The 25,462-nt window shown below is 40.2% G+C and overlaps 1 protein-coding gene across 3 annotated transcripts in view; it reads right to left on the reverse strand.

Moving 5' to 3' along the window:
* Positions 1-1,332: 1,332 nt before the first annotated feature.
* The window catches only part of MAP2K6 (mitogen-activated protein kinase kinase 6), a 129,768-nt gene continuing 105,638 nt past the window's right edge, over positions 1,333-25,462 (reverse strand). For all 3 annotated transcript variants that reach the window (XM_008271757.4, XM_070060388.1, XM_008271758.4), the window contains 7 exons: positions 24,058-24,174; positions 23,372-23,423; positions 20,938-21,065; positions 19,063-19,140; positions 17,152-17,291; positions 8,883-8,928; positions 1,333-3,156 (listed from right to left, as the gene is read on the reverse strand). In XM_008271757.4, the coding sequence (XP_008269979.1) occupies positions 3,079-3,156; positions 8,883-8,928; positions 17,152-17,291; positions 19,063-19,140; positions 20,938-21,065; positions 23,372-23,423; positions 24,058-24,174 (639 nt within the window). In that variant the 3' untranslated portion in view covers positions 1,333-3,078. The remainder of the gene's footprint in view (positions 3,157-8,882; positions 8,929-17,151; positions 17,292-19,062; positions 19,141-20,937; positions 21,066-23,371; positions 23,424-24,057; positions 24,175-25,462) is intronic.

Here is a 25,462-nt window from a genome sequence, read left to right on the forward strand (position 1 = left end):
GAAAGAGGAACTCTAAAATGATTACATCTAGATGGAAGGGAATGAATTCTGAAGCCTTTGCTGAAAGGGACACAATAAACATTTTCATAGCATTATTTATATAAAGAGTCCCTCAAGGAGGTTACTATTAAGGGTAATAGTCATTGACAGAGACACACATATTGCTAGCTTTTGTGAAATCATTCACATTACTTTTTTGGCACACATCTTAAATCAACAACATATAGAGAGAGATGAATATTTCTAAACATAAAAAGTATAATGTGGACAAGTGTCTGATGCCAAATAAAATACAATTGGAAAAATAATCATGCTCTCTTTTGTAGAGTTACACTGATTCTGTAATATACTGATAGATATAGACAGGGCTGATAATCAGACGGTCCATGATGGTTGAGCATTAACTATGTATTCAGAGGATCACCCCTGAATACAGTTATCCTTTTCTCTACACATACATATCTATCTGTATATACAGGAGACACCCAATTTATATGCATTTTGTGTATCTAAAATTTACTTTAAAAGTTGGTTGTTTAGAACTTCTAATGTAGGTCTCCAAACATAAAATTGTGTTCTAAAATTTGGAATCCTAAGGCTATCAACCCATTATACTTCAGTACACAGGAAACTTAATCATCATAGAGAAATTGCTTCTCTGGGGAAAAGGTATTCCAACTTTCAAATCAGTATCCCAGGGATATGCCTTCCCTGATGAAGATGAAAATACCCATACTGACGAGGATAGGGAAAGAAATGGGGCTTCCTGGTACTCTCATACAGAGTCATTGGTTACTTCAAGAGAAAGAAATTCTTAGGAAATCCTTTCTCTTTGGAAGGTGCTAGTCCAGTGTCTTTAACCCTCCTGCGCATAACAATCACATGAGGACATGCAAAGGAAAAACAGACTCCCAGTCTGCACTCCAGAGACATTGAAATTGACAGTGTTCACAAGCTCCCAGATGATCCCAATGTGTAACAGGGACGAGAATCCTAGTCCACGTCCTTAGTGACCCTGCTATAATTGTGTTCTAAGTCCCCGCCCAGGGCATACGGAGAGGCATACATATGAGAAACACACACTTTGTTAAAAGTGTTTCAAAGTCAAAAAACAAGTGAATCAGGCCAGAAACATGATTTGTTTTATCCATTTCACCAAAAATCATAATGGAGTGATCCCACATTTCCCCCTATTATTTCTAAGATGGGTGATCAGAGTGAAGAATATAGTTGTGATTGCTCTCTCACTTAGGAAGCTAAGTGAGCAAGTGCATGGCCATGAACACTAGGATAACACTCCTTTTCCCAGTAGAAAACAAGAGAAGACAGAGGTAGCTTCTAAGATGAAACTGATGTTTAATCAAGCAGACAACTCATATCCCTTGGAACTGCATACAAAGAACTGTATGCAGTACCATGCTCTCTCTGGGTAATTGCCACGAGCAAGAGATCCAAAGTAGGATGAAAAAATACAAACAACAAAAATTGTATGACAGCACTTCAAAATCTGTAAGGGAAAGGAAGAGAATTTGGGAGAGCACTTCTCTCCCCATTGACGAACATTGAGGCATTGAGACAAGAAAAGAAACAAGGTGTGTGTGTTTTTTCTTCTTTTCTTTTTTTAAAAATAAAACCCCTCTGACTTTATATTCCAAGAGTATCATTGTATAAACAAAACATCCAAAAGCAGTGCTTCGTGGCTATTTATTATAATCTGTATTTTCCCTGTCAATCACTTTACTTCTTGATCCTAGAGGAACCTAGAACCCCTAACGGAGAACCTGTGGCAAGGACAAAGAACTTTTGTTGCTTAGTTGACCTCTTAGGAGCTCACATAGTGAAAGCCTCCTACAGTGAAGTGAGCTAACACACACTGCTAAAGGTGGGCTCAATTCTACCCATCACACTGCTGTCATCTAGTCCTAGGAGTTCATTCAACCCTCCCTGTTATCTTGCTATCTTATCAGAGAACCACTAACTGCCTTTCATTTTCTTCTATTGCAGCCCTTCTGTTAATAGTAAGGCTTCTTCATTGAACAAGAAAACAACAAATAAAGCAAAAGAACACATTAACTAAAAGGCAATCCTTGGGGCATATACATTGGAGGAGGGATAAATGAAGAAGGCACAAGTTCTCTGTGGCTTGACCTACCCCCCTCAAGACAGGCAAATGTCCTCCTAACTAAACACAGATGTTCATTGGAAACCACTTGGCAGGACTTAGTACATACACACATACAGGTATGTGAATATAAAGGCAGATATTAAATCACATCACAAATCACTTTCCACTAATACTATACCACAAATGTCCACCTTTTTTTTTTCTACTGTTGGTGCTGTGATAAAAGTGACTTTTATGTTTTCCACAGTTGAGGAAAGAGTAGGATTCACTGGGATGTCTTGCCCCCTCACCTAAAATATGTGGTGATTACCCAGGATTGAGCAGCAGTTTAGAATGTGGCAGCAACCATGACAGCTGGCACAGAGACTTCACAAGAAGAGGTCCTTTTTGATATCTTTATAATATTCTTAAAGATGCATATTAAATAATTCCTTCTGGACCACAGACACGATTGAACTTAAAAAATAAAAGCCCTATAAATATTGCTAACCCAACTCTGTCTTTTGTATTTCCCTTCTTGCATAAAATGGAATCTTTGCAACCAAGCGCTTACACATAAATATTAAAATAATAAGTGGTACACACAACAAATCTACTTACAATTTCATCACTACGGTAGCACCTTTATGCCAGGGCCAATGCATTCATTTTGTAAAAAACAAGAGAAGTCTGAGAAGCTTAAGGACTCATATGACACATCATTAAATATTTAATCATCTTTTCAAGTCCTAAGCCTTTATCATATTTCATCCAGCTAGACAGTTCATTCTATACTATAGATTCCAAGGCCCCCTAAGGAGGGGAAAAAGAAAAGAAAACAGGGAGCAAACACCCTCTGAGAGACAGGGTTAAATTATCTCAAAGATGACTTCCTATCGGCGCTGTAGTGAACTTGCTTCACCCTGTAAACCCACCAATCCACAGTAGGGTCAACTGATTAAGTCCATTGCTTTTTAGTCTCCAAGAATCAATTTTACAAAAGATGCCACATCTGTTGCTTTGGATTCATGTACAGTGAAGAATGGATGTTGCTGGGAGAAAAAAAGAAAAACAGAGTATTAACATTTATCATTGACTATATATAAGACTAGGAAATTAACAGATTTGTTTGATAAACATTAAATATGCCTACCAGGGCAAATTTGGACTACTCCTCCTCTTAAAATCATGCACACATCTAATAATGCCAACATTTTAAAAGTATCTTTTAGGGGACTGGTGTTGTGGAGTGGCAGATTAAGCTGCAGTTTGTAGCACCAGCATTCCATATTGGCACTGGCTGGAGTCCTGGCTGCTCCACTTCTGATCTAGCTCCCTGAGAAATCAAGCAGAGGATGGGCCCTGCACCCATGTGGGAGACCCAGAAGAAGCTCCTGGCTCCTGGATTCAGCGTGGCTCAGTCCCGGCCATTGCCGTCATTTGGGGAGTAAACCAGTGGATGGAACATCTTTTTCTCTCTCTTTGTCTCTCTCTCTCTGTAATTCTGCCTTCCAAATAAATAAAATGAATATATTTTAAAAAAACATTTCTTAGTTACCATTCTTTCCATCTTGATGACTATAAATCTATTGCTTTTAAAAATATAGATGTAATTATACTACATAAAGTCCAACTACAATAAAACACAAAGATTGGCAAAGACCACCCAAAATTCTGACTTAAAAATAACCCTGTCCCCTACAAAGTAAGATAGAAATTTCATAGATTTAGGGAGCTTCATTTCCCATGAAACTGACAACAGAATGAGAAACCAATTTTGTTGAATAGTAAATGCGTGAAGAAGCGAGTTTCTGCTCTTGACACAGGGGAGCTGGTTTGGACAGAAACAATAAAAGCCATTTTCAAAGCCAAATTTACAGCCATGGGTTACACTTATTTCTCTCTTGACGAAGACTTGATCCAGCTGGAGGAGGGTGTGCCGGACTGCCAAAGTCTGGCCATGTGCAAAGAAAATTCAACCTTGAGATTAAAGATTAAAAAGGAAAAGCATGGTCTCTATTTATGCAGCTGAGATTAAATAAACTTTAAAAAATTCTTGGGTATGGCCGGCGCCACGGCTCAATAGGCTAATCCTCCACCTACCGGCGCCGGCACACCGGGTTCTAGTCCCGGTCGGGGCGCCGGATTCTGTCCCGGTTGCCCCTCTTCCAGGCCAGCTCTCTGCTGTGGCCTGGGAAGGCAGTGGAGGATGGCCCAAGTGCTTGGGCCCTGCACCCCATGGGAGGCCAGGAGAAGCACCTGGCTCCTGCCTTTGGATCAGCGTGGTGCGCCTGCCGCAGTGCGCCGGCCGTGGCGGCCATTGGAGGGTGAACCAACGGCAAAGGATGACCTTTCTCTCTGTCTCTCTCTCTCACTGTCCACTCTGCCTGTCCAAAAAAAAAAAATTCTTGGGTCTTAAACTTTGCTTGGAGAACAGGCACAGTACAATGGAAGAGGCCACACATTTCAAAACAGTTCTGAGGGATAGCCATTTTCTCTGTACCAGAACAATCACCCTCCAGTTGCTCAATTTTGTTTTACAGTAAGTGCCTGGCTATTACAACGGAACCTTTCACCTCTGATCAAAAAGGGATACAGCAGGCCATGACCCACAGTTCTGACAGCAGTAATAGAATCAACCAAACAACTCTAGAGCAACATGGGGACCCTGTGCCCAGAGCCACCCCCTACCTGCCACACCCATGTTCCCAACTGTCTGGTGGTAGGCACTATTTTCAATGATCAGTCGAGCAGCTAAATACGAGCTTTTTGCATGCAGACATGTAGATGACTCACTCTGTTTCCCCTGACTTTAGGGATTTGGGTTTACAACCTTCATATTGCCTATATGTAGGTTGTCTAATTATATTTGTCTTAAACTTGACAGCAGAGGGCTGAGTGAGTCAGCCCTGTGGGGAACCAAATGCCCACCCATGGAAGTTTTAGGAAACAATGTCAATGGGAGAGGGACAAAGAAATAACCCCCACACACACACACAAAAAGGTAGGTGGTCATTGTTAAGTATTGTGACTCAGAAAATGGAAGAGGTTTTCTGCCTTTGCCCACCTGAGGGCACAGGTTGGGCCTGGCTCAGAGCCTTATAGCCACAAGATCCACTAGACCTAGACGCCGGGCCTTTCCTCTGGAGCTCCTTGACAACTAAATAGCAGCACCACTTTCAATTCCCAACCACTTACACAGCACACTTACCAAGTGCTTTACCATCATGCTTATTAGCTTCCCCACATCCTCTTGACATTTGGAGATCCTTTAATGTATTTAAAAGCTTTTTACTATCAAAACAGGACACGTCAAACCTCAGATTATCTGGCTGATGGCTTCCAATGCCTGCCAGCCCCACCTTGCCTCTCGCTCTGTTGATATTAGCTCAGCAGATGTAGCCTGAGTCTGTGAATCAATTAAATAACCTGACCTGAAGTCTTTAATTTAAAAAAACCCGTAGCTTTCAGTTTATTCCCAGGCTGGGAAAATGCTGCGAGAGCCAGGAGGGCAGGGGCAGGGGACAGCTGGCAGGCATGTCAAAATGGAAAGTGTGACTGGTCTTCTAGTGTGGGTTTTGAGGCTGAAAAAGGGTTGGGAGGGAACCTAGTTCCTTAGATGTGTAAGGGATCAAGAATAGCAAGGACAGAAACAAGGAGATGAGCAAAAGGTACCATGAACAATCCCCAGACCATAGTCCCAGGCTGTTTCCCAAAAGAAGATTCAGGTACATGAATGGAGGATTCTGCACCATTCATGTTCACTGTTGTGCCTAGAAAAAACAGGGAGACCCAGGAGCATCCTGCCAGGAATAAAGAGAAAACGGGTCCCCATAACCCATGCACAACTTTTCATCCCCCAGAACTAGCTGTCTACGTGTTCAGGCATCCTTGTCTCACACTGCAATTCAATCTGAGACTTCCCAGTGTATTTGGAGAACATAATCATGTCTATATGGGCAATGACTTGAGTGACTTATCATTTCCTATGTTATTATCTAAGATAGGGGTTACCAAACTGTGGTCCCTGGGCCAAATCCAGCCCAGTGCCTGTTTCTTAAAGTTGTAGTGGAACATGGTCACAGCCACTTTTCTCTTTACAAATTGAATACAGTTGTTTTCATGCTACACCTGCAAATTTGAGGCATAACTCATAGCCCACAAAGTCTACAATACCTACTATGCGGACCTTCACAGAAAACGTTAGCTAAAACTTCCTGTCAAAGAACAACTCTAGGGAGTCTTGAGAGACATTTGGAAGAACAAGCAAATGAGGCACGTTACTAGGGATACACCCCACAATCTGTAGTACAGAGAGAAACACGTTGATTCCTGGGAGGTGCACATATGAGGCTTTAATGATATCATCCCTCACCTAAGGAAAGGATACTTTTTCCTCCCTATTTCTTCACCAACTCTTAAAATCTAAACAATAGTTTCTCTGCGTGTGTTTTCCCAATGCTAAAATCAGGGAGTTTGGACTCAGATTTTTCCATTGAAAAACCTCAATTCCACAGAAAAACAAGGAATAGTTATGGTTCTTAAAAGGCAAGTCCATTTCCAGTACCACAAAGACTAATGCCATAGAAAGAAGCAGGGGAGGAGTCCACAGGATTTTACAACATTAATATGTAAGCTATAAAATGTCACAGTGCTGAAAGCTATCAAGAATGTAGAATCCATCATGGGTAAATATATAGAAAGCATTTTTTCCCTCCAGTATGTTACAATGAAATTTATGAATAAAAGGTCATTTGGAAGAAAAAAATTCTTTATTTAAAAAGCCAAAAATATAAGGGAACTCCAAAAAGTTCATGGAAAAATGGAATTGAAAGATAAGTTTATGCTTGATACTTAAAAAAAAAAAAAACCTTTGTATGGTTTTTCATACTATATATTTTTTGTGAACTTTGTGATGAGTCCTGGTATACAAAACATGTTCTTCTTTTATGTGAAATTAGTTTTCAAAAGCACCAAGGCGACTTTAAAATAGGATCATAGAAGGGACAGATGTTGTGGCGCCATGGGTTAAGCAGCTTCTCGAGACACCCACATCTCATTTCAGAATGCGTGATTCAACTCCTGGCTACTCAGCTCCCAACCCAGCTTCCTAATCATGTGCCTCAGAGGCAGCAGTTGGTAATTTCAATGATTGAGTCTGTACCATCCACGTGAGCACCCAGATTGAGTTCCAGGCAGCTTTAGCCTGGCCTGGCCCCAGCTGTTGGGGCAAATGGATAGTGAATCAGTGGATAGAAGCACACTCTCTCTCACTCTCGCTCTCTCTCTCTCTCACTCTGTGCGTGTGTGTGTCTGTGTGTGTGTGTATACCTGTGAGTCTTTCAAATAAATAAAAATAAATAAACTTTAAATAGGATTATAGATTATAATATCTATAGAGATCATTTTTAGTCTACTGAATTTTATGTAAAATTAATTTTAAAATGGCCTAGGGGTTGCATACGCATACCAAAAAGGTTAGCCAGGAATGACAAGGCTATTAAAAAAACAATCACAGAAGAAATACTCAACCCAAAATGTAGGATGTTGAGATTTTTCATAAGTATTACTTGTCTTTTTTTCTTCTATAACTGTGGATCTTATTTGCTTGAAGTTGTTGAGAGCTGAACACCACCGACTGCCTTTTTAAGGGGACAGATGAAGCCCAAGGAGATGGCCTTGGCTCCAAATTATCCAACTGGAGAATGGACCACACTTAAATCAAAGCTTAACCATCAGAACCGAAAACCCACACAACTGGCTCTAAGTGACAGCTTTCCAGAACTGTCCTGCCTTGATCTCTCCAAGGTGCTCTTTCCCCAGGTCTCATCCACAGCAGGATACTTCTAATATATGCCCCAAGTAAGGCTTGAGAAAAACACTGCTTGTGGGTCAGAAAGGACAGGAACAAGTATTTAATGCCACAGGAATAATTCTCTTCCAATATTGGTTTCTGTCTCTTTCAGAACTGTGCATGAACCTAATTCTTCTCCTGCTCTAATTAAAAGGTTGATAATTGAAACAAATCTAGGGAGGGATTAACACAGCAAAGCAAAAAGTCTGAATTTTATAATCTTTGCCCCCAAAATGTATTTTTCCCACATTCAACATTTACTCAAATGTTGAACAAAGCATCACCAAGTTAAGGCCCCATCGAATCATCTGGAATTAGCTTAGAATTGGAATTACCACAATTTAAAATCTATTTTAAAGCAATGACACTGAGGTCTTATTTTCACTGTTTCTGTAGATAGAAAAGAATGATAAACTGCAAACACAGAAGTAGTATAATTCAAATTAATAGTGCTTTATCTTACAAGAAGTGGGGGAAAAGTTATGTTTCCCTTCCTTATCCACCTACCAAAAAATGCTCATCTAATAAATCCTATATTTTATCAGAAATTGATTGGTCATTTATCATTTATTCTTTTCTCTTGGCTGAAATCTCTTAAATCATGCTTCCCTTAATTTATATTGGTAATTTTTTATTCCTAAAATCTTTTACATTTAAAATATACATTTTATATATTATGACAGGATTGTCAAACTGAAAACAACTGCTAGGAATAGTGATATGTTCTAGCTTATATTAAATAATGATATACTATGATATACTATGAATGAAGGACTCAACTCTCTTTTCTTGAGTTCAGTTTCCATTACCAATGTCTCAATGAGTCAAGTCTCCCAATTTGATTACTTGATTATAATTTAGAGTACTTCCTTCATCTTTACTAGGTAGTAGTGAAAACTTGTTTACATTACTAACAATACTCACCATAAGCTCTGGATATGTAGGCCTTTCTTTGGAATTCTTCTTCAAGCTAAAGAAAAAAATTAAGCACATTAAAATCCAGCAACAACTTTTCACTAGATGGACTAGGATTTTAGAAACTCTAGTAATCAGTTTTACAATATATTGAAAATACTGGCCTCTCATTTTGATTTTTTTTTTGTTTGTTTGTTACATGTATAAGTTGCTTTTCCATTCTGGGTGTACCTTAATGTGAAATATTGGGGTATGTGTGTGTTGGAAGTTTCCTTTTAATACTTGTAATCAGTGACATTCAGGCTTTTTCTGATCTATTGTCATATTATGAAGAGGTATCAAAAAGTTTGTGGAAAATGAAACTAAAACATAAGCTTATCTTGTCACAAAATTTTTGAAATTCATGCATACAAAGGGTCTTCAAAATTTAACAGAAAATTCATGGTATAAAAAAATTACACAAGGGTTTCAAAAAATTTTTGCACCAAAATAAACTTACCTTTTAATTCCATTTTCCAAGAACTTTTTGAAGTATTTTCCTTCAAAACAGCTTTTAAGTCCATCTTGATTGACAAGGAAATTGGCAGATGATTCTATATTACATTTATGAATCTCTTTACTATCTTCAACTATCTAGTTGCCTTTGCTTCTGGTTTCCCTGGATGTATAATTTGCTTTCATCACTCCTAACCAAATCTGCCTCAGACAGAAGAAATAAACCCATAACATTTCTAAAGTAATTCCTCTTTACTATATCTTGGCTAATCAAAGAGAAAGCACACTCAGCCAGTGATTCAGCAATTACTCTTCTCATAAATAAGTTATGGTCATGTACTACTGTCAGTGACTTCTGATCACTCAGCTTTCAGTATTACCCAGCCATTTAATAACATTTGATTACAGAGACAAAAGTAATACGACAGCAAGGAGAAGAGACAAACCCAACACCCCACTTCTCCACCCGCCCCTATCCTGTATCCACCCATGGCTATAAAATGGAAACAAAAAAAGAAACAGTTTACTTGGGGGTTAGAATCCCAGGTTACAGAATGGAGGAAAGGATGGTTTTGAAAGCCATGAGTTGCAAGGCAACCTTCAGACACCTGTGTCCGTCAGGACACAAAATCATACATGAATGGAAAGGAATTTTGCTTGGAGTTGAAGGAACCAAAATGTGACAGATTATTAGGTTGCTGGGATTTGTGCTAATGGTTCAATCTGAGAAAATGAGATCTCGTGTGGGTGATATGAGCGCTGGTTCACCCATGTAAGTTAATCACAATGAGGAGAGAGGGCACAGAATTGTAAGAGTGAAGCCATTGAGACACTTGGAGCAACTGTGGTTGAAAACAAAACAAAATGAAAAAAAGAAAGAAAGAGGGAAAATAGTAGTAGTAGTTTCTGAAGCAAAACAACTTAAAAGCAGCCTACCCGTTTATTCCAGGCAATGCTGTGGGTAGAAGCCAGGGAACCTGGGACAGGGTACAGGTAGATGTGAGGAGAGAAGTTTCAACCTGGAACTGAGGGCACACCTAGGACCTAGTGACCTCAGTGACAGACAACCTATGAGAGAAAGTGTCATCTCAACTGAGGATAAAAATAAGAGCACATTAGAAAGAGGAATTATCAACTGTCCAAGACGGATTGACATGCAAAAATGTGCCTGAGACCAATGAGCCCCATAGATGGCATTCTGTGCTTCTTTATCTGGATAAAGGTAGTTCTCAACTGGGGGTGATTTTGTCCCCAGGGGACATATGGCAACATCTGGAGGCAATCTGAGTTGTCATACTTCATGGCAGGATGTTATAGGCATGTTGCTAAATACACTATAATGCACAGGGCTGTCCCCTACAGCAAGGAACAATCCAGTCCAAAATGTCACTAGTGCAGAGGTTGAGAAGCCTTGGGTCATGTGGACTAGGGTGTCCCTCCACGTTGCTACCTGCTAGCTGCTCCTCTGAGATGGAATTCACTTAAGAAACATCATCAACTGGTTCCTCTTTCCTGTGGGCACAATCTCTCTACTAATACCTCCCACCCCCACCCCAGGAAGGAAAGTGTTTCTAAGCTCAAAAGCTAGTTCACCAAAAAGGAATCGAAGAATAAGAAACATGATTCTAGGAGCATTTCTAGGGTGCACATAGACCCTAATTAAAAAAACAAACAGGCTTATATACAAAAGCCCTGAATTTCCAGAGCTCATGTTCAAACAAATCAAAACTTGGAAATTCTTCTCTATAATTTGAACAATTTAACTTGCTAAATCAATAACAAAAAGCACAAAGACAACATTATATTGACACTCAGTATCCAAGTGATTAACTTTGAGTGCCACTATTTCGATCCTTTCTCTGCATTGAACTGGAAGCATTCTCATGGAGGACCGTGGCCCAATCTTCCATGCCCAGCTTGATTTGGTCAACACCAGAACCAAAGAAATGATGGTCAGGGAAGAAAATCTGGTTTCTCAAATGTCGAAGTGACAGCCTCTTTTACCAACTAGAGATTTCTGGGGTAGTGCTAATTTTTGACCTTCTATTTAGAAGATAATGAAATGAGACTCTCTGCCCAACAGGTAGGAGAGCGTCAGTGCTTCCATTTCTTAAGTAAAAGTGATTTTTTTTTTAATCACAAGGTCTTATCTTTCTTCTTCTGGAACAGGTTATGAAAATTTCTCCAGAAACTTTACATTTTAAATATTTATATGGAAAATATGAGGAAAGTATCCTACGTGAATCCATCCTAAAGTGTGTAGGATTCCTGAAGCCTCAGAGACTGCTGGAGAACAGGCTATTCAGTGACTTATACCCCTAATCAGAAAGCTCAAAGTTTCCCCCATGCACTTTTACAGAGTATTACAGGAAAACTTTTACACAGCAAAGCCAGGCTGTTTATTGAATTGATATAACTGATAAAGCTTATTTTTCTCCATCTTTCACATCAACAACACTTCAAAACATGAGCTAAGAATAGCAAAATACCCAGGATAAGGTTAGGGGAAAAGACAAATTTTCCATGTTTAATAGGAAGTGCTTGAAATTCAGTATAAAATAACAACGGCGGAGTTCAAAGCTACACCAATTTCTTTTTGGATTTGAATCAGACTTTTGAATTTTCAAGTGGCTTGTCATTTTCAAGCGTGCAATTAGCTAACTGCCCTAATTCCTCTTCCAAATGCCACAATACACGCTTCTGACCAGAGCTGACACTAAAAAACAGCCTCAGGCTGTCTCAAGAATTGCTAGCCTGAAGTTTGTGCTGACCAGAGGATTTTTGCCCGTTTCAATTCCCCTGATCATTTCCAAGAAGGGCTATTTGGTCCATCCACAGAATCAAAACACATTGCGTCTCTCAAGCCATACATTTGTCATCAGCTAAACAAATACCCAGGGCTGGTTTTTACTGTCTTTCCTGGACAAGTAGGAGATAGTACTTGATTATCACAATTTTATACTAGTTACTCTCAGTCAAACAGTATTGACATCTGGATGGGTCTCCAACACACTCCAAAATACCATCAGGCTGACGCTGGCACTGCAGCTCTTCAGCAGGCCTGGAAGGAATGCAATGAAGAGGTCCAGCAAGCTTGGCAGTCGGGAGTGGGTTTCCAGCAACTTCCTTCTGTAAGCCTACAGGAAGAGGTTATCGCAAAAAGGAGGGGACTTCAACAAGTTCATGGAAAATGCCTGTTCTGAAAAAGCTATGCATGGAATTTCCAATATTGATGCACCAAAATAAATGTATCTTTTAATTCCATTTGCCCACAAACTTTGCAAAGTACCTTTACATAAGTCTGGCAAGATTACTTTTTATTTTTTTTTAAGAAACTCTTTTGCTAAGCCTTCTGTAGGACTGGAATACCAGCCTTTTCTATTAGAATTCTCTATTATGCAGACACATAGTCTATAAGTCTGCTCTACTCACCATGAAAAAACTCTTTAAAATCTCTATGATAAGGAAATCACATGTGGGACCAAAGGAAGAAAATATTATCTACTTGTTCTCTTTTAGAATAAGTACAGAAAGGAGAGGTTTGGAAGATACTGTGTTTTTACTTCAAGTTCATGAAGAATAAATGCCTAAACTTCCTTTTTTTTCCTTCAAGATAGCTTTACTCTGATTATTACCAAGAAATATGGCTGCTAAAACTTGGGGCTGCACATGCAACCTTGGGTGTGATGATGGCAACTTTAACAGCTTTCCAATCCATCCCATAAGCCATGATCTTCTGTCAGCTCACAAGCAGCAATCTGTACCGGACCAGGGAAGAGTGGTTGTCAGGCTGCTCTCTGGAGGCAAGTGCTGTGCTGTGACATCACTGAATACCTACGTAGGATACTTCCACAAAGGGTCACAAATGCTCTGACAGATTACCTTGGTTGTGACTTACATACCCTTTTTCTACATTTAGTCCATGTAGGAGATAAAAACATAGATGGATTTACCTTGAAATTTGTGATCAAGAGTGGGCATTTGGCCTAACAGTTAAGATGCAGCTTAGGATGCCTGCCTTTGAATCCCAGTTCTCCCTATTTCAGCTTCCTGCTAATACACTCTCAAGAGAAGTAGGTGAGAGCTCACATACTTAGATCCCTGCCTTCTATAGAAGAGACAAGTATGAGCTTCCAGCTCCTGGCTTCAGCCTGGGCCAGCCCTAACTGTTGTAGGCATTTGGGAAGTAACCCAACAAATGGGCAATCTCTGTCTCTGTCTCTTTGCATTTCAAATAAGTAAAAATCAGTGAATGAAAGAAGTTCTGCTGAGAGGTTAACCTTCTCCCTTCTTTAAAGTAAAATGTGAGATTAAATGCTTAATTTTCCAAATCTGTGTTTCCCTTTCTATACTTATCACAAAGACTTGGGAGTTTTTGAGAAGGCTCAAAGGACTACAGCCCGATTATGTCATAATGGAGATCACTCAGAAAACAGTCCTTTTAAGAGAATGAATTTCATTAGTACAGCTTTGATAATAAGATCATACAGAATCAGCCCATGGTTATAAAGCATAGCCTCTTTTCATCAAGTAATAAAGGGGCTCTCCAGTAACCACCTCTTCATTCTTTCCAGCCATCTCCGTAGTAAAGCTAATTCTATCAGTCACAAAACAAGTGAAATAACTAGACTATGACAGGGTGGAGGCATGTACCCATACATTAATATATACAAAAAATAAAATTACTTCTACAAAGATCTAAGCCAATCATGAGTCTAAAAGGAAAAAATCAGTACCATTTTTAAGCACTAGACAACATTTTCAACTCAGTTAATTCAAAATAATTTAATGTTCATCCTTAGGAGGTATCAAAGAAAATATATTAGTAGTTTATGGCAACAAAGAAAGGATTAATTTGGGGGGTGGTGCTGTGGCTTAGCTGGTAAGGCCACTACCTAAAGGGCTGACATCCTTTATGGACACCAGTTCATGTCCTGGCTGTTCCACCTCCAATCCAGCTGCTAATGGCCTGAGAAAAGCAGCAGAAGATGGCCCAAGTGCTTGGGTCCCTGATTCCATATGAGAGACCTGTAGGAAGTTCCTGGCTCTTGGCTTTGGACCAGCCTAGCTCCAGCCACTGCAGCCATTTGGTGAGTGAATCAGTGGAAAGATCTCTATGTCTGTCTGTCTGTCTGTCTGTCTCTCTGCATTTCAATTAAATAAATAAATCTCAAAAAAAGGATTATTCTGGTATCTAAAATAGGGGTCCTTGTATGTTCATAAAGTTCAATTGAGGGTAAGTAAGAATGCTCATAAACTTCAGAATTAATGCTCCCTTCTGCTTCCCATTCCAATAACAACAAAAAAAAAGACATACTCCTTTACAAAATTGATATTAAATGTCAGATTTGACCAGAGCTATAATACTGAGATTGAAGAAGAAAAATTTAGTCTTTGACAACTTCTAAGTTGAAGTGATTCAAGTTTTGCTTCTATTTCTATTATAATTGTTTTTAATAAGCCCCATGAGTGAAATAAATTCACATCTGACACAGAACTAACAGTATTAACAGAAGTAAGAGTTCCAGGAAAGCTGGATCATGTCCACAGCTCAAGACTGCTAAATTAATGAACTATGGTAACTGAGACTAAAACAGAGAGGACGAAAATGAGAGGGAGACCTGGGAGAAGTGGCCATGATTGACACGACAGGTGCTATGGAGGGATGGGGGCACAGTGTGGTCTCCATATAAAATAATACTGGTAACTGGAATGTCTACATGTATGTGTATATATAAACACTGGAAAACATTTCTCTCTCAGGCTTTCATTTTGAAAATAACTTTGGTGAAAGAAAAATAATTGAAATTTTTTAACAAACTGCAGAAGATAAGAAACATTCTGAACAGCAGGCAGTTGATAGCAGGTGCACAGATCTTATTTCAAAGCCAAAGCTATGGTTTTCCTAGATACATTAGAATGCTGGAGGAGCAGTCACAAAATGCTGATATTCTGGCCCCTCCCCAGACCAACTAAATCAGAATCTCGGAGGGTGTGGCCACAGGATAGTAGTTTTGAAAGTTCCCTGGAGTTTTAGAAAGGAGGGGAATTGAGAATCATTGGATTAAACCAATGATTCAAATAACACACTCAGATTTCTTAAATTTTTTACACTAGCCTCATTCTTCCTGAAATTTCTTGATATACGAAGAATGCTAGAAGGGGACATTCGGGAGAAAGATAGGGAGCACATGTTGAAGAGGCTTCACTAGATAAGATCCTTTCCCATTACCAGTTCTCTTGAGAATTCTTGGTCTGAACTATCCAAGATGACTCATGCCTTTTCCTATGTGACCTTTAAACATTTGTGGATAAGGCCAAACAATGAAACAAAACAACAAAAACCAAGTTCTTGAATCCAGAAGGCAAAATCACGATCCCATTCCAACCTGGCAGATGTACATTCACTCAGAGAAAACAGACTGCAGGACACGCCCAGGAGCCCAGAGGATGCATATTTCATAGGCTCCAAACAACAGTGTATTAGAGCTTAGTGTCCCAGCTCCTCCATGCCCATTCAGCCAAACACAAAACCAAAATCAAGCAACTACAGACAAGCCGTATATACCATTAGGAAAAAGTGTTAGGGATGAGAAGGGACCTAGAACTAACACTGTCCAAGAGACCTCAGTTCTACAAAATAACAGACAGTTCCTTGAATCATTATGTGTCCCAGTGAACCTCTATTCAAAACAGTTCTTCCAAAGGGCATAGAGGTCAACACCATGAGGAAGGGGTTGCTCCAGTCTTCTCTGAATCCCCAACTTCAGAGCTCAGAGCTCAGAGCCTTCAGAGCTTGGGGCCCCCCAAAGCCTCGAGTGGTCAGCATTGCTCCTCTCAAATGGTCATAGCTGGGCTTGCCTCCAGCTCTGACAGCTCTTCATCCCAATTCTCATCTGCTTTAACAAAATGCCGAGATAAACTAACTTGGCTCATTTGGGGCATTTTTGGCCACCATCTTGCACAGCACTGGCAATGGTAATGACTATGAAGTTAGGCTAGGCTTCCAGGCTGCAGGCTGCAATGCAGATGGAAAGCACTCCATTATCTGAACAACACTATCCTCTCTCTTACTTTACTGATGGCAAAGGCAGTTTCCATAGAAACAAAGAGTTGGTTCTTTCCACTCTAACTCTCTCTAATCTGCCTCCACCAGACCCACAACACTGCCCATTATATCCTCATGGAGCAGTGAATACACAGTTGGCAAGTGTTCTGTAGGAGCCAAGATTCCATAACACTTCTGTGTACCTAAGTGACTTTCTCAAAGCATTCACTATCTTCACACTTAAAGTGATTCTTTGAAGCTACTGCCTATCCCTAGCTTCTAGAGGTTTCCACCATCTTTTTATTTATGTAATAGTCAATATCAATGTGCTTACAACTCTCAGAAAGGAGTTTCTTGCTTTTGTGACACTGTGCATGATATTTTCTCTGTCTAGAATACCTTCATCTTCTGCTTGGAAAATAACTTTAATGGTTTCAGCTCAGAATTTATCTCCTCTAGAAGAATCTGTCATGATGCCTTTCTTCTGAGTCCCCCAATACCATATGTGGATCTCTATAACTGGGCTTGCAATATTGTTGTGTAATTATCAATTATGAAGACTTCCCTACAAGACTTTGAGCTCAGTGAGGGCAAGGATGTGATAGGGTCATCTTTGTCTCTCCAGCATAGAGGGTGTATTCCATAAATGCTATCGGAATGAATGTATGTGGAATGTACTAAACCTGGTGGAAGATTCTCTTTTAGCACTGACAGTTGGATATGAGGCTCTCTTACCACTGTGAGGTAAAGTCAACAAATTCTGCAGAGAACTTGTCTGCTGGGAGTTGTGGCGATGGCTCTTCTACCACCTGTTTGAGTTGCTGGAAGGGAGTGCCCCAAGAATCATAGGGAAACCGGAGGATGGCCAACTCAATCTAGGAGAGGAAACAAGGAGACAACTGTTTAAACTGGACTGACTTAGACAATCAGCAGGTTTCATTCCAGGAAAGCCAGAGGGAAATACAAATCTCCCTGAAGTTCAAGTTTAATTTTGTGAAAAATAAACAAACTGTTATTTTTCCCCAAGTTCCTAGAGTTAGTGATTTTTTTATTTATTTATTTGAAAGTCAGAGTTACACAGAGAGGAGAGGCAGAGAGAGAGAGAGAGAGAGAGAGAGAGAGAGAGAGAGAGGTCTTCTATCTGATGGTTCACTCCCCTATTGGCTGCAATGGCCGGAGCTGTGCTGATCTGAAGCCAGGAGCCAGGAGCTTCCTCTAGGTCTCACACATGGGTACAGGAGCCCAAGCACTTGGGCCATCCTCCACTGCTCTCCCAGGCCATAGCAGAGAGCTGGATGGGAAGAGGAGCAGCCGGAACTTGAACCAGTGCCCATATGAGATGCCAGCGCTTCAGGCCAGGGTTTTAACCCACTGCACCACAGTGCTGGCCCCTAGAGTTAGTGATTTTAAAATAATACCTAACTACAGAAGGCCATGTAAACTCATCTAAAGTTGGGTAGGTTTTGTGGTATAGTGGGTTAAGGAGGCCTGGGACCAAGTCTCTCCTGTACTTCCAGTCCAGCTTCCTGTTAACATGCACCCTGGGAGGCAGCAGGTGAAGGCTCAAGTACTTGGGTCCCTCCACCCACACAGGAGACTTGGATGGAAGTCCTGGCTCCTGGCTTCAGCCTGACCCAGCACTGGCTGTTGCAAGTATTTGATCTCTCTCTCTCTCTCTCTCTCTCTCTTTCTCTCTCTCTGCCTTTCAAAGAAACAAAAGAAACTTTAAAATAAACTTATCAGAAACTAAGTTGTTCACTAAAATCAACTGTTGTGCTTCACAAACATTCTAAGACAACCTAAAGCAATCAGGTTTTCAAATGTTTGGTCTGAAAAGTAAATCACACTGGAAGACCTAGACAGAGCTGGACATCTGCTGCCACCTGCAGGTCAGTTGGTGAAAAAGGGAGGAAAAAAGTAATCTAGGACCAAATGACTGATCTGTTTTTGGACTTGATTAAAGACCACTTTGCTGTGCTGGGATCACGTGTTTTCTGGGCATAGATGTGAAATAACTCACAGGATTTACTCAGCTGCTGTGCCTGGAAAGGATCCAGGACTATTGTGGATAATTCTAGACTTTAGTGATACACTGAAAATTTATGATCACCAAAGTTCTAAATAACACACTCTTTGTATAAATGTAGGGCCATGCCAAAGAACATTGAGCTATTTGTTACCAAGTCTTTAGAATATCCCTGACCTGTTCAATAGTCAAGACATCTAAAATAAAAATGCCCTGGGAAGCAGAGTCCATGTCTTGGATAACAAAGATCTTTGGGACTCTTTCTGTAGCTTCAACTTCTTGCCTTAACTACAACAATTTAAATTTTAAACCCTAGGTAGCATCTAGTCAAACACTCTCACTTTCTAGATGAGGACAGAAAGCCCATGTAATTACACCATTTACTCAAGGGCATATAATTATTAAGAGGTAGAATAAAGAGAAAATTCGGTTTGCCCAATACCAGTTCAATGCTTCTACTTCACAACACTGTAAATAATTATCTCTCAAAATCTCCTGCCAGTGCAGGCAAAAATGAATGATGAAGGCTAGCATTTAGGATATTGCAGCTTGGTCCCAAAATCCACCCATTGCAGCTTCGTTCCCAGAACCTCAAGTCCATGTTGATTATCATACACTACCATGGTGATGCCCAGACTCCAAATGTCAGACTTCACACTGTATCCCTTCTGGTTGAGCTCTGGGTTTATTCTTTCAGGCTGGAAAGGAGAGAGACAAGTGAGAAACTGGAAAGATAACTGAGATGACATTTTTAGCTCAATAAAGTCTTTGGGATGGGGGTCAGCACCACCGCCAAGTGAGCTGTTTTAAGCTGCTAACATGACTCAGGTCAGAAAGACTCCATAAATATAACAAATAACCATATCTCCATGGGGTTTTCCAGATATGTTAGTCTTTTCTCAGAGACAATAATGGGTCAATGTTCATTCCCAACAAATTTTAATTTTGCCCTAAGAAGAAACAGGTTATATGTCATAAAACTCCTTTGTCCATCTAGATTTACTCTTGTTAAAAATACCAACAGTAGGGCCGGCGCCGCGGCTCACTAGGCTAATCCTCCGCCTTGCGACGCCAGCACACCGCGTTCTAGTCCAGGTCGGGGCACCAGATTCTGTCCCGTCTGCCCCTCTTCCAGGCCAGCTCTCTGCTGTGGTCAGGGAGTACAGTGGAGGATGGCCCAAGTGCTTGGGCCCTGCACCCCATGGGAGACCAGGAGAAGCACCTGGCTCCTGCCATTGGATCAGTGCGGTGCACAGGCCGCAGCGCGCTGGCCGCAGCGGCCATTGGAGGGTGAACCAACGGCAAAGGAAGACCTTTCTTTCTGTCTGTCTCTCTCACTGTCCACTCTGCCTGTCAAAAAAAATATATATATATACCAACACTAATAAGAATCCCCAAGAGTGACCGAGCTCTGTCGGGTGAGAACACACCCAAGAAGCTTTCATCTAAAGACAAATGGGAAGCTTTGCAATCCCAAACACAAGTCCATTTCCAAGCAGGATACTCCCTCAGTTAACGAAGATCCCAAGGTCTCTGCTAACGGCAATGAATGTACACAGTTGTGAGGTTCTCTCACGATGAAATGGCCTTCCTTTGAGTGATTTAAATTCTACTTGCTATCCTGTCCTCAACAAACAAGGCGACATTCACCTACAAGTCACCGTGGAAATTCTGTGAGCTGTATGTATTACTTGTGAGTTTTTTCAAAGAGTGTATTGCTTTGATTTTTAGGAAAACAAATTTCGAACACTGTAGTCTGAATGTTTGTGTCCCCCCAAAATGTTGAAAGTCATCCCAATGTGCAGGCATTAGGGGGCAGAGCCTTTGTGTAGTGAGTAGGCTTCAGCACCAGCTCCAGCAGTGCCCTGAGAGAAGAGGCTCTGTAGTGAACCCCTTGTCTCCACCACATGTGAGGGCACAGCTAGAAGGCTCTGTAGTGAACCCCTTGTCTCCACCACATGTGAGGGCACAGCTAGAAGGCTCTGTAGTGAACCCCTTGTCTCCACCACATGTGAGGGCACAGCTAGAAGGCTCTGTAGTGAACCCCTTGTCTCCACCACATGTGAGGGCACAGCTAGAAGGCTCTGTAGTGAACCCCTTGTCTCCACCACATGTGAGGGCACAGCTAGAAAGAAGGCACCATCTGCGAACCAGACAAAAACAGACCCTGAATCTGAAAGCACTCTGATTGTAGACTTCCCAGCCTCCAAAATGGTGAGAAATACATTTCTGTTGCTTATCACCCCTGAGTTTACTCGTATTTTGTTAAATGTGACCAAAGGCACTAAGACAATGTATGAAGCCAGTGACTAAGGATTTCAGACCGGAAATCTTTAGGAATAAAGAAGATACAGAATATTTCTTGAGTCCTCAGGCACATTTCCACTTTTTTTTTTTTTTTTCAGTGGCTATCACCAATTTCGTACTTCCTGGAAGGTGCTAGGAAGTTTTGCCAGCACATTCATTCTGACACCATCCCCAGCTGCTATACTTACGGCCATGTATGGTTTGCAACCCGCATCAATTGTTTTAGCAACTGAATCCACCAGGTAGCCACTGATTCCAAAGTCACACATCTTCACTTGGCCCAGGGTATTAATCAGCACATTAGAAGGCTTGACGTCTGAAATAAGAACAACCGGAATCCATGATTCCAGCCTGCTTGGAAGTTCATCTCTCTGCCAGCAGGTGGCCTGAAATCTCTACTTGCCCTTCATCTTCTTTGCCCTAAGCTGCCCAAGACAAAAGTAACTGTCAACCTGGACACATACTTAAACACTACTCACTGCTTTCAGCTTGATTTTCCATTTCATGTTTAGTAGTTTTCTTGAAGGATTGCAATTAAAAATCAAGAAAAAAAATGATTTCCTCTACTCAGCTTTTCACCTTCATTGCCCCCACACATGTACCATGAACTTAAAAAACTATTGCTGTACCACATGCTCAGTTCAAAATAATCTGTTGCATACAGGGTACTTTGAAAAGTTCCTGGAAAATGAAATTAGAGGATAAGTTTATTTTGGCACAAAAAAAGATGAAATCTATGCATAAAAGAGTTCTTCAAAAGTTTGTAGAAAATGTGTTATGAAAAATCTACGTATGCATTAAAAATTCTGTACCAAAATAATTGTGTATTTTAGTTGCATGAATTTTTTAAGTACCTTCACATATACTGGAGGAGTAGTAGAAGAAGGAATGAAAAGGTAGATTTTAATACAATGATGATACACTAGCCGGCGCCGTGGCTCAATAGGCTAATCCTCCACCTTGCGGCGCCGGCACACAGGGTTCTAGTCCCGGTTGGGGTGCCGGATTCTGTCCCGGTTGCCCCTCTTCCAGGCCAGCTCTCTGCTATGGCCAGGGAGTGCAGTGGAGGATGGCCCAGGTGCTTGGGCCCTGCACCCCATGGGAGACCAGGAAAAGCACCTGGCTCCTGGCTCCTGCCAGGATCAGCGCGGTGCGCCGGCTGCAGCGGCGGCCATTGGAGGGTGAACCAACGGCAAAGGAAGACCTTTCTCTCTCTGTCTCTCTCTCTCACTGTCCACTCTGCCTGTCAAAAAAAAAAAAAAAAATGATGATACACTAACGAGGATCAAAGCAACCAGTTCTGCAAGAGACGTTTCAGGTATCACCATAGGGTAACACACAATAAACCCAGTATTCCAGAAATACGGGGCAGATCATGGGAGAAAGGGCATTACTAGGTGGATTTTAAGTGAGTTCTGTGGACTTGAAAGATATAACCTACCTATTCACATGCTCAAAAAATGAATTATTGTTATATCTGGGTAATGAAATTAGAAAATAGTTATTTTTTCCATTTATGACATTCTTTATAAGGAACATGGAATCAGAAGGAGATAGTTACTCTAAAAGCCTTAAAAATTATCTTTCATAATTTTTTCCTGAGATTGAATGACATATATATGTAATTCATTTTATTATTTTGTATATCATATATACATTCTCCAATAGGAATTAGTATTTCATAATTTTAAAATAAACCCTTAAAATCAGTTTCACATTTGTTGGCAGTCCATATTCTTTCTCCAATATGTATTCCTCCCTACTTTCTTCTCTTCTTCCTATTTTTCCAATTTTTAAAGACAACAATTAGTAATAATAAAAACAATAATAGGCATACTTTGCAAGGCACTTTACATTATTTACAGCCTCAGAGTTTAAGAACTACCCAAACCACAAAGTTTTATTAGATGAAATTACTTTCCATGAATTTTCTCAAAGACCTAGCCAAAGGCATCTTTACAAAGATTTCCCTGGCTATTGTCTCCCAAAGACCAACAGTTCCTGTTTTCCATTCTACCTATATTTGCATATCTGATGTTGTCATATTTGTAAGGTGGTTTATGTTTTTCCCATGTTCTTTTTGTATCTTTCATTTGGTTCTCTATCAAAAGAGCCACAAGGGAAAAAATGAAGGCAGGAGAGAAGGAAGTGTAAAATCATTTCATTCTGCCTTCTGGCTGTCTGAAATGGTTCTACTTTATACCAGAGACTTTCACACATTTTTTTTGTGCACAAGAGTCAGCTGGGGGCCTTGTTAAAATGCAGAATTCAGATTCATTTGGTGATTCTGCTTTTCTAACAAGCCACCATGTGATGGTCAATATAAGATGGATTTTTATCTATTTTCTAAAATTCTGAATGATGTAATCCCAAGCACTGCTTAGTAACAGGTACTTTATATTCAGCTTAGGTAGACTTTAAAGTCCATGTCTTCCTTAGCTCCCAGCCAAGTTAAAGAAAAAAAAGCTTCTTATTTGATTGGCTATCCAGTCCTCAAAGGAAGCACTTAGTTCTACTGCCTGACTCAACTCCACAGCCATCCTTGGGGAGGGATGGAGGGACTCCAGGTAAAAGAAATAAACTTTATAAGAGGAATAGCCCAGGAAGCTCCATGGTTCTTACCTCGATGAATGACAGAGAGCTTACTGTGTAAATGTTCTAATGCTTTTACAATCTGCAAGAGAAACACAAGATAGATTTATTTACCCTATCACTGGAAAGGAATTGAATGACAAGTATATCCAGGTTTATTATCCCTGGCTTAAGGAGACAGGGTGAGGTATTTTCTTAAATAGTGCTGTCCTATCCAGAAAAATACACAGGGAGTTACACAAATTGACTCCATCCACAAGAGAGGACTGTATCTATAGCAGAGAAGATGCCCCACACTGTCTATCTTGTTTTCATTTGTCCTCAAGAACTGTTTTCCTTCTTTACCCTCCTGAGCCTTAATAACCATTAAGGTCACAGTCATTCCTCCTATTTCTTCTATGCCTATTGGTCTTAAGAAAACATTCAAAACTCTACAAATAAAAATTGAAAACACAGGAATGCAATCATAGCAGATGAACACACTGCTTACAGTCATTTAACCTGGAAATGACAAAACTCAGTCAGTGGGAACATTGCTATGTGGTGCTCATAAGGAAAAAAAATATTTATCCATCTACCAATGAACTCATGCATTCAACAGGCACACGCTGGATGGTAGCTACTGTCCAGGCAGAGTTTCTTCATACTGAACATACATAGACATACATGGCCTGGACTGCTCACATTCTCCTCATGCTTGCTCATGATGTACTCACAGAAACAGCTATTTTCCCTAAGATGTCCTCTGGAATTGTTTGGCCTTTATCAATGACTTGTTTGTAGAATTTATCTAGTGATGTATCCATGAGCTCCATGCAGATCCAGACATCACCCTGAAGATCAATAAGTTCATGGATTGTTAAAGAGAATGGAAAAGGGAAAGACAAGAAACAGTTAACACCAGTCCTCAAGAACTGACCATTGTTTGCTTGAGTTTTGGGAGGAAATGCACATCTTCCCTTCAGGATCTCAAAGGAATTTCTAAGTGAGCAAGATTACCTCCAAAGAGCAACCCAAGTAAAATGTGTTGTGATCTCTCACTCATTCACAGAAACTAGAACCTAATTCCTAATGACCATAAGCAACAGAATCCTAGAAACCCAAGCCTTTACCATCACTGCCATCCAGGAGGATGTCCAGATACCTATCAATCTCTGATTTCTCACACTTGGTCAAAAGTCTGATTTTAAGACTGAGGTAATGCTTCATACTTCATGTAACAGCAAAGTGAAAAATGGAGGTAGAGGAAAAAGATAAAAGGAAATCCAAGGGGTTCATAAACGTATATTTGGCCAAAGGATAAAGCAATCTACAGATTCAATGTAATTCCTATCAAAATACCAATGGCATTCATAACGGAGTTAGAAAAAAAATCCTAAAATTCATATGGAATCACAAAAGATCTTAAATAGCTGAAGCAATCCTGAACAAGAAAAACCAAGCTAGAGGCATCACAATACCTGATTTTGAAGCATTCTACAAAGCTATCATAATTAAAAAAGCTTGATGCTGGCATAAAAACTGATACACAGATCAAATGAACAGAACAGAGAGCCCAGAAATTAATCCACATACATATAGCCAACTGATTTTTGACAAAAGTACTCAGATCATATGGCAGTATAGGGATAAAAATCTCTTCAACAAATGGTGCTAGCAAAATGTATGTATATGTGTAGAAGAATTAAATTAGATCCAAACCTCTCACCATATACAAAAATCAACTGAACATGGATCAAAGGCATAAATTTAAGTCCTGAGACTCTGAAGTTGATGGAAGAAAATGTAGGGAAAACGCTCCAGGACATTGATGTAGAGGCCAACTTCTTGGACAAGACCCCCAAAGCATAGGCAATAAAAGCAAAACTAAACAAATGGGACTACATCAAACTCAGAAGCCTTTACACAGCAAAGAAAATAATCAATAGAGTGAAAAGAGGACCAAGAGAATGGGAAAAAATGTTTGCAAACCGTATGACAAAGATTAATATCCTGAATACTCAACAACTTAAAAAATTTAACAAAAAAAATCAATCCAGTTGAGAAACAGAAAAAGAATTTCAATAAAAGTTCTCAATTAAGCAACACAAATTCACAACAAATATATGAAAAAATACTCAA

The sequence above is a fragment of the Oryctolagus cuniculus genome, chromosome 17 (genome assembly GCF_964237555.1).
Source record: "Oryctolagus cuniculus chromosome 17, mOryCun1.1, whole genome shotgun sequence".
NCBI classification, from domain to species: domain Eukaryota; kingdom Metazoa; phylum Chordata; class Mammalia; order Lagomorpha; family Leporidae; genus Oryctolagus; species Oryctolagus cuniculus.